This window comes from Miscanthus floridulus, chromosome 3 (genome assembly GCF_019320115.1).
Source record: "Miscanthus floridulus cultivar M001 chromosome 3, ASM1932011v1, whole genome shotgun sequence".
Lineage (NCBI taxonomy): Eukaryota > Viridiplantae > Streptophyta > Magnoliopsida > Poales > Poaceae > Miscanthus > Miscanthus floridulus.
The window spans coordinates 47,244,358-47,254,517 of record NC_089582.1 but is presented as its reverse complement, the minus strand read 5'-3'; the positions used below and the strand labels follow the sequence as shown (position 1 = coordinate 47,254,517).

At 44.4% G+C, this 10,160-nt stretch overlaps 1 protein-coding gene across 1 annotated transcript; it reads right to left on the bottom strand.

The window, feature by feature from the left end:
- Positions 1 to 250: 250 nt before the first annotated feature.
- On the bottom strand, positions 251 to 4,910 carry LOC136543682 (disease resistance protein RGA2-like). Its single transcript, XM_066536065.1, has 2 exons — positions 4,576 to 4,910; positions 251 to 1,898 (listed from the first exon to the last, which is right to left on the bottom strand). The coding sequence occupies exons 1-2, from the start codon at positions 4,908 to 4,910 to the stop codon at positions 251 to 253; spliced, it is 1,983 nt and encodes a 660-aa protein (XP_066392162.1).
- Between the last annotated feature and the right edge of the window lie 5,250 nt (positions 4,911 to 10,160).

Below are 10,160 nucleotides of genomic sequence, written 5' to 3'. Positions count from 1 at the left end.
ACATCGAAAAATTAGGCGGTTCGAGACTTCAAGAGAAAACGGAATGACCAAGATGCGAATCTGGGATCAAGCACCACTTAATTTTACTACCTGTTGTACCTCTCAGAGATGCTAGAGTATACACTTGTACAGATAATTGAACATATATCTAAGATTACAATAATAATAAGCAAAGACGACTTGAGGATCATGAGCTCAGCTGCCAATCTCTCAGCTAATATCATTTTTCCCGGTGAGCGATGACCATACACTATGGCCTCCTCTGTATCTCGCAGCTGAACGCATAGGTATGATAAGGTGGTATGGAGGATTTCCAACCAAGAACATCAAATCTTCCTTTAGGCCTGGCACCTCCAAAGATGATATCTTGCAGTGATATTTTTGGAACTTCTCCCTGTACAGACACTATTTGATAGTCCTCATGATAAACAAGCTTTTCATATATTTTGGGGGCGAATTCTTGTTTGGGCACCTCTGCAGTTGGACCTCTGTGCCTTGCATCATTCATATTCATGAAGAGCTGCTGCTTCTTAATTATTTCTCTTAGGACTGCCAGTGTCAACCTCCAGAAACGAGCATTGAAATTTGATCTCAACAGTCCACCAAAGGCATCAACAACTGCGAGACACCTATTCGTCTCCGCTACCATGTCCAGGGCTATTGACACCATTTCCGGGTGCTGTAACGCATCTATGCTACCAAATGCGCGCACCTTAAAGAAATACCAATAAGCCTCTTGGGTCAAATAATCTAACCTAAGAGGCTCTGTGGTTCCAAGACTAGCAATAATCTTGTCGGAATGGCTTGTAACTATGATTTTGCTCACGCACGGAGTGCGACTCCTGCACATGGAGCAAAACCTTCCAAACAGATCCACCATGATAGAACCATCTAGACCCTGTGAATTCCTGTCTCCATCGAGTTCAACGATGACCAAAACCTTGCTGCCTTCGTGATCATCATCATCTGATGAGGCATGGCGTTGCTGATTCCGTATTACACGGCCGCTTCTAAGACTCGAAGCTATGGTCTCCTCATCCCTGAGATCACCAAGAGTGAAGGATACAATTTTTGAGAAGTGCTCCCGTACCCTTTCGTCATTGCAGGCGTGCTCCACCAGGGTGGTCTTCCCGGCTTTTCTGGGGCCAACAATTGGCAGTATACCTAGCTTCTGATGAGTGCCATCGTTGTCGCCCCATTCTTCTTCTGCTTGTAGTAGGAAGGCGACGACACGCTCCATCTCAATTTGGCGGCCGAACATGCACTTGTCCAAGACCATGTGCACGCTATATGGCTGGCGGGACAAGACAGGAGGACATGCAACCAAGAACACAACGAACTCATCCTTCACGTCAGCGATGGTGGTTTCCAGGCGGGCAACGACTTGCTGCAGCCGCCGCCGTTCCTCTCCCCGACGAGGACAACTGCTGCTGGCACTGGCACTCCGGATCATCAAGCGGATGCGCTTGGCCGTACTGGATTGAGAATTGCTGGCAAAAGAACGGCTCACCGCACCGCCGTCGTGGTCCTTGTGCTTGTGATGGCCACGTCGGTGCCTGCTGGCTGTGTCCAGCGCGTGGTGGCCTCGGTACATCTCTTCCCTCAGCGCGTCGAGCTGCCGCAGCATGGCATGGTTCGTGACGCGCCGCTGTTCTGCCTCCTCCACGATGATGTGAAGACGCAGCAGTAGCCGATGCAGCCTGTCCACATCGTCGTCACCGCTGCCGGTGTGCGAAGCCGTCCGGTTCAAGTACCTGTCCATGAGGAAAGAGATGGATCTACCGGCAAGGTCACCAATGATCGCAGTAACAACTACCTCCATGTTCGACTGGGGTGGCAGGATGGCTGTAGGAGAACGAAAGAGGACAGCTAATAGTGCTAAGCTGCTAGTTATGTTGCTGGCAAATTCACGCAGAATAATCAAGACTGCAATGGTCCAACTAAGCTGCCGTTGCGGACACGCTCGTCGCCGCGTGTTGCTTCCCAAGGACGCTGCCGTTTCTAACGCGTGTGGCACGGACAAGGACTCATCTTTCTTCTTATGATATAGGTAGCGTGCCCGTGCGTTGCTACAGGACGACTAAACTTTTGTATTAAAAACACACGGATCGCACGATAAGATAACAATACTGTAAGACATTAAACTGGCATTTAATCCAAAAAGCAAAGTTTGTGAAATTAACAATCACTAAGAGCAACTCCAAGAGAGTAGCCATTTATGTTGTGAAATGCTATTTTAGGTATTTTTGGAAGAATCGTGGCTCCAACAGCTATTCTATCATGTTTTCCAAAATAACAAGTCGTCCATCCCGCACTTCTCGCTGGATAAAAATAGCAAGCTGTGAAGGCTAGCCATCTGCATGGTGGTGTGCAAGAAAATGGCGGGAGTATAGGAAATGGAGAAGCGAACCAATCTTAGCATGACATGTCACCTTTAAAAAATAGATAATGAGAATTTTAGAAAGACTGTTGCATTACTCTACTCTTTTGGAGGATGTTCTATTTTAGATAATGGCTAAATCATGGATTTTAGATTCTTATTTTACACAATCTCTTGGAGTTGCTCTAAGAGCACAGCACCGCAAGCTCACAAACTCTACTATATAAACATTTTCGTGATACGATTAAAATAATGTTTTATATCGGCAAGAAGTCTCCGATATTATAAACTAAATGAAGCAATCAAATGTCAGACAAACATTGCTCAATCCATATATTTTGAACCTGTTTGACCAATGAAAATGCACAAAATGACTATTATATTAAACTAAATTCATGTCCATCGCCTATTCAAAATGCATATCATAAGCGTGTAAATAATTTCAATATTATTTAGTTCTCTAAATCTATGAGACATGACACAGTGTCCTTAGTAAATTCTTGAACTCGGCGACGTCTGGCTTTATCAACAAGCAGACGATTGCGTAGACCTATAAACAAATAAAAAACTTTTGATTAACTATGTGCAAGTAGGCAAGATCTTTTATGGCTTGTTGAATATCGCTTCGCACCTATATTTTTCTAATCAAGCTGCAGATATAGAAACTCAGTGACTGTTTATAAGGTCTCAACCTGCACCAACTTCTTCTAACCACAGTATTGCTAACTAATCTGACGAAGGCTACAGCTAATTAAATTAATTTGAACTCTATGCAAGTTTGAACTGAACAAACAATAAAATAAGATAACTAAAGACAAGCAACAAATGATTATCTAAAGAAAGCCACTGTAGCAAAAAGTGAAAGTTCAGAATCTAAAGTCTGAAACGTGGAACTTACCTACTTACTTGATGATAAAGATGTAGTGCAGACTGTAATCGTGAATGATCTGCGCCTCCACATATACGAGGAATACAGTAGCATCTATAGAGTGCGGGATTAAAAATCATCAGTTTTCCTACATTCATAAGATCATCAGAAATGCAAAGTGTGTAACTAATAACTAAAAACTTACACGAGTGGCACCACAAAAGAACAAAATATCAAAAGAACACTAGTGCCGCAACCCAATCCAAAACTACCTGAAGTTATCATTTTCATAAACCACAAGAGTTAACTAAGCAGAACAGGAAAACATCTACCCAAGACTTATACATTGCTGGGTGAAAAATCAATACGTTATTTCTGAAACTTTTTTACTGAAATATTAATGATTAAATTGAAAGTAAGGCTATCTGAATATAAATGCCTCAAGATACTAAACATTAGACAACTTGGCTCGCCTTTTTAATTCATTTGACTCAAGATACTAATCATTAAACAACTTGGCTTGCCTTTTCTAAAATTAAATAGAGTCATGCAGCAAGGTCAGCAATACATGTTACTTATGGCTTGAGATTGTAAGACAAATACAGATGCATTTGCATCAGAACCAAGGAATTGAAATTAAACTTTTCTGGATTTGCTGATTTTTCAGAAGTGCATTTTGAGATGAATAAGATAAGAAACAGTACAGGAAATCAATATATTGATGGAAACCGTACATCTTCATGAGTGTTAGAACATCTTCAATCTCTACAAAAAGCAACAACTAAGCCGAATGGAGATCATTTCATTCCAGAGTCACCTACAAGTGTTAGAATGTTACGACCATAAGTTGGTTTGAGAAGTACAAATAGATCATGTCTGGTAAATTGGCACAGGACATGTCAGGTAAATAATAAAATAATAATAACACAACATGTGTTTCGTGTTACAACCATTGGTTGGTTTTAAAAGTACAAGATGGTATTAGACCTAGGAATATATACTCACTCTTAACCAAGGGATTATTGGAGATTCATTGTGCATTCCACTGGTACATCTGAAAAAACAGAGGTCTTTAGAAGGAAAACGATAGGACAAAAAAATCTTATCATGGTGACAACAAGAGGCCATCTGTGTACATCTAATGGTCTGACGATGATGGAGGTCATCTGTGTACATCTAATGGTCTGATGATGATGGATTCCTCAAACACTAACGCATTTACTATCCAGCAGTACCGTGTACATCTCTTCAATAAACATGAATATTACTGAAAAAGGGTTTGGCGAGGAGGGGGAAAGCAGGAGTTCCATGTATCGCCCATGTTTACCTCATGAAGAAGTCGTGCCCTGCACTCGAATCTGAATCAAAGCTCGACGGGATGCATCCTGCACTAGAACCATCAAATCGAATCAAGAAGGGGAAGGGAAAGTGAAGGGGAATGACAAGAAGATGATATGGAGATGGAGACGGGATCTGGAGGAGGAGCACCTGGATCTGCAATCGGCGTTCAAGGAGCACACGCGGGAACGGCGGCAGCGGCGGTGGCGGCGCCGTTTCTTTCTTCCGCACGACAGGAGACTCGCTCGGCATAGGCACGGAAAGCATGGGAGGCCGCTTGGGATCCACTGCTGCCGACTTGTTGGGGATCGGAGAAGCCTGCATGGGACCTCCCGTGCCCCCGTGCAGGTGCGGGCGTGCGCTCGCTCGCGCGCGAGAGAGATGGAGAGCGAGTACGTCGAGGAGCGACGCACGGAGCCACCGAGAAGGCTAGACCGGGGGTTCCCCAGCTCTACGTGGCCGCCGGCGGCGCGCCCAGATGCAGGCGGGTGCCGGCGACGATGGTGCGCGTGCGGCGGCGGCGCAGCCTGCTGTGGGCGGGCGCGGTGGCGGCGCGGCCTGCTGCGGGCGGGCACGGGAGCAGGGTGGGTGTTTCTTTCCTTAGGGAGACGGGCGTAGGGTGCGTGGAGAAAGATCACACGGGCGGCAGGCAGGACGATGGACGAACGTCGCACCAAAAAATATCCACGCTTTGTTCTTTTTAGTTGTAGTAGGAGACTATGTCCGCATTCCGCGTCGTTGTTTGATTGGCAGGCTTCTGCCACGCGAAATTTCAGAGGATTTGCCCACTTACCGAACAGCTATCGCCCATTCGATACTGTCTCCAAGACTTTACAAAATTGTCACTCTACTAGCAATATTTTAATACTCTCTCCGTCCTAAAAAAAATATAAGTGGCCCAAGATTCAAAATTTATATCAAAATGTAAGGTATTATAGGTCCTTGACCCCCTCTATATATCCTGTGTTTTTTTGGTAGGAAATACTAAAGTCATTTTGGACATATTATGTCATCTAAAAACACAGCTAGTAAATAAGGAAAGTAACAAATTAACTACTCTCTCAATCCTAATTAGTGAGGGGGCAAGATGATCATTTGCCAAACTCTTTATTTTGCTTCAAAATCGCTTAGATCCCTTATATTTCAGGACAGTGGGAGTATATCAAATCATCTAGTTTTTCTTTATTAACTAAAGTAAGTGTTCAAATCACCTAGCTTTTAGGTACCCTCTCAAAGACTTTGCAGAATTGACACTCTACCAACACAATTTAGTACCAATTCATTCGATTTTGTACTAAAATACGAAATCACTCGTCTTTTAGACTAAGGATGTATTTGGTTCATCTTACGAAAAATGCTACTAAACAACAAAACTTTCCGGCTTGTTAGAGATTAGAGAAGGCACAGGCCCAATCATTTCTCGCAACCCTTTTCAGCCACCTCAAGGTGCCGCCGGCGGCCCTGCCGCCACCTCTCGTGTTCACGCCATCCCTCGGCTATGGCCTCTCGTGGTCGTATCTCCGCATCCATCAAGGTCAAAACGTCTAGCTTCTTGTTTTTTTTTTCTTTGCCAAATTTCGTCAGTATATTTTTTTTAAAAGCAAAATTTTCTTCTATCAAGGTTAGTTAGTTTTGAACAAACCCCTTAAGTTTAGTTATCACTGAAAGGGAAGTATCACAACGGTCGGCGGCCTGCATAACATGCAGGGAATTACTAGTACACGACTAGTAGAGTACTAGAAACAACAGTAATTGAAGGGGTTTCTTTTGCTTTGTAAGATGCAGCGATTATTCAAGTGTTGTGTGTATAAGCGTTACATTTGGTTCGTCTGATTGTCAACCAGAGAAGAGATAGGGTGCTGCAGGTTAGGGATTGGAGATGGGGGTGTCAGCCACTGCTGTAGGGAGGGCGCAGAGTAGGGAATTTGCTGCTGGGGAAGAGGAGGAGCAGGAAAGGTGCACCACGTTCTGCCAGAAGAAGAGAAAGGGATGCTACCGCTGGTGCTTCAGCAGGATGAAGGGAGTGTGGGAAGGAGATGGGGGCTGCTCTGCCTTCTGATGCTGACTTATGGAAGGAAGCAGTACGGAGTGAGATGGATTCTGTTATGTCTAATGAAATTTGGGAAATAGTTGATCGTCCCTATGGGTGCAAGCTTATAGGTTGCAAATGGGTGTTCAAGAAAAAGCTTAGGCCTAATGGTACTATTGAGAGGTTCAAGGCAAGGCTTGTGGACAAGGGTTATACTCAAAAGGAAGGTGAGGATTTCTTTGATACTTATTCACCGGTTGCCCGATTGACCACAATTCGAGTTTTGCTTTCCCTGGCAGCCTCTTATGGTCTTATCGTTCATCAAATGGACGTTAAGACAGCGTTCCTAAATGGAGAGTTGAAGGATGAGATCTATATGGATCAACCTGATGGGTTTGTAGCAAATGGTTAAGAAGGCAAGGTGTGTAAATTATTAAAGTCATTATACGGCCTAAAACAAGCTCATAAGCAATGGCATGAGAAGTTCGACAGAACTTTAACATCTGCTGGCTTTGTTGTGAATGAAGTTGACAAATGTGTGTACTATCGGTATGGTGGGGGTGAAGGAGTCATTTTGTGCTTATATGTTGATGACATACTGATCTTTGGATCTAGCCTCAAAGTGATCGAGGAGGTGAAGGAATTTCTATCTAAAAATTTTGAGATGAAAGATTTGGGAGAGGCTGATGTTATTCTTAATATCAAGCTTCTAAGAGAAGGTGATGGTGGGGTAACTCTATTACAAACCCACTATGTGGAAAAGGTACTGAGTCGCTTTGGGTTTAGTGATTGTGCACCTGCTCCTACACCTTATGACCCTAGCATGCTATTGAGGAAAAATCGGAGAATAGCAAGGGATCAGTTGAGATAATCCCAGATCATTGGTTCGCTCATGTATCTTGCTAATGCAACAAGGCCTGACATCTCATTTGCTGTGTGTAAGCTGAGCCGGTTTGTGTCAAACCCAGGAGATGATCACTGGCATGCTCTTGAGAGAGTGATGCGCTACCTAAAAGGGACCATGAGCTATGGTATTTGTTATACCGGACATCCGAAAGTGCTGGAAGGCTATTGTGATGCCAACTAGATTTCTGATGCTGATGAGCTTTATGCCACAAGTGGATATGTGTTTTCGCTTGGAGGTGGTGCTGTTTCCTAGAAGTCTTACAAGCAGACTATCTTAACGAAGTCTACAATGGAAGCAGAACTCACAGCATTAGACACTGCTGGATCTGAGGCTGAGTGGCTTCGTGATCTCCTTATGGATTTATCGGTTGTTGAAAAACCCATACCGGCTATTTCTATGAACTATTATAACCAGACTGTGATTACAAAGGTTAACAGTTCTAAGGATAACATGAAGTCCACAAGGCATGTTAAGAGATGACTAAAATCTGTCAAGAAATTGAGAAACTCTAGAGTAATAGCGTTGGACTATGTCCACACGTCTAATAATCTGGCAGATCAGTTCACTAAGGGTCTATCACGCAATGTGATAGAAAGTGCATCGAGAGAGATGTGTTTGAGACCCATTTGAAATTTACTATAGTGGTAACCTGTTCTATGTGATCGGAGATCCCGTGAAGTAGGACGGTGAAACAAGCTAGTAGTAAATTGTGAGGAAAGATCCTTAGTAAGGCTCATTTCTGATGCATATCTTTTCTTTCTGTAAGGCTGGCTGGCTTTTGTCTTAATGTGTTCCAAGTGGCTTGTCAAAGCAAAGAGTTGTCTTACAGAATATCTTTTGAGGAACACACCTATATGAGTCAGATTGCTGGTCACAGTCTATGAGATTTGGGTGATCTCTAAATACACATGAAAGGCACTAAAGTATGACTTATATGCTTCAACTAGAGAGGATGCTTTTTGCTGCCCAGTATCAGCTAAGGACTTTAGTGACAGTCACCTCACACAAAACTGTTAATTCAAGGCTTAGTCCATTGTTCAGTTGTGACTGAGTGAAGCTATTGTTCTAGATGGATGTTCAACTTAACAGTCTCCATCGAAACACTGGTATATAAAAGAAATGTGGTTCTGAGACTACTTTGTTACAAACCCTAGAGTTTGGTGGGGATTGTTGGATATAATATGGGCTTGGCCCATATAATATTTAATGAATCAAATAAAACTCTATGGTGCGTAACATTAAGCGTTGTATGATTTAATACCATACGGGGTTTTGACTGAACGTTGACTCAGCTTATATGGTTGGAAATTATTCATCTAAATTGAGAAGCTGAGAAAAGGACAATGGCGGGCGTGGCCAGTCTTTTGCCACTTAATCCACATAACAACGGGAGTTACTCCCCTTGATGGTGGAGGCGAACTGATTACGGCAGTTACTGTCTCTTCCGCTTCCGTCTCTCCATCTCCGTCTCCTGGGATTCTCCGCTGCCTCTCTTCTCTCCATTCATATATCCGAGTCTTCTGTCAGTTGTTCAGATCCTGTACTTCCACAACCACTCCCGAGAGAACCACACTTCCGCAGCCTTCTAGTTTCCCCGTCCTGTACCTCTGCGCGCACAGAGTAGCGGGAGAGCAGGTGCCTCTGGAACCCTCGTCTGCCAGAGAACCTTGCACCGGGTGTGCGGCGATTAGGTTTTTGGAGAGCGATCCATGACTGCTCGTCCACGTACATCTTCTTCTCGGTGACTGCCTGCGGAACATCAAGGCGTCTTCTTCCTGGTGATCCGTTCGTGGGACTGCACTGCGAACATCGTCATGCACCGACTGTGGTCCACGACTTCAAGCAACGCACTATGTCGACTAGTGTGAATAGAGCCTCTAATGCCCTCGGCATGGGACCCTCCGCTGGGTACACTCTAATCTCTGTGATTACTATACTCGCTGCTACTATGTTCATCTGTATGTTATCACTGCATACTGTAGTGTTCATCTGTGATTGTCATCGGATGGCCCCAGTCGGTTCTGGCGCGCCAGTCGGAGAATAGCGATGGGCAGGGTTTTCTATGAACCCCGGTCGGAGACATGGGGTCGGAGTCGGAGGTGGTCCTTGGGTCAGGCTTTCCGAGTGGAGGCTATGCGAAGGTGGCCGGGGCCTGACGCTAGCGCTCCGATCGGAGAGGCCATTCGGAGTTGGCCTGAGCCTGAGCTAGTGTTCTGGTCGGAAAGATGGGCCGAAGGCGGCCAGGGCCTGAAGCGAGTGCTCTGGTCTGTTGAGTTTAGACTCTTGGGCCGGTCTAGAAGAAAAAAAGGCTGTCCTCCTGGGCCGAGCCCTAGCGTGGAAGCCAGTCCCTGAGGGACCCCAGGTTTATGAACCTGACACTTCAAATTAGTCCTATCAGTTTGACTCTATGGTTGTTTATTAATCCTGACTTGTACTTTTTGAATATGTATTGGCTTTGCACTGATTCTTAGATCATTATTATGGTGCTACTGCAGATTTTGTGGTAGCACCTCCATTTAGTTACATTGATCAGGTGAAGAATTCATTAACCGGTTACATTGAGGTGCCTGCTCAAAATGTGTGGATGGGAAAAGGATGTGCCTACACCAGAGAAATCAGGTTCGTTATTGGTTAACTG

Coding starts and splice junctions, on each gene's coding strand:
- LOC136543682 (XM_066536065.1), bottom strand. CDS start 4,910: ATGCAGGCTTCTCCGATCCCCAACAAGTCGGCAGCAGTGGATCCCAAG. Junction 1,899..4,575: donor GGGCACGACTTCTTCATGAG/GTAAACATGGGC, acceptor TGAATTTGCCAG/CAACATAACTAGCAGCTTAG.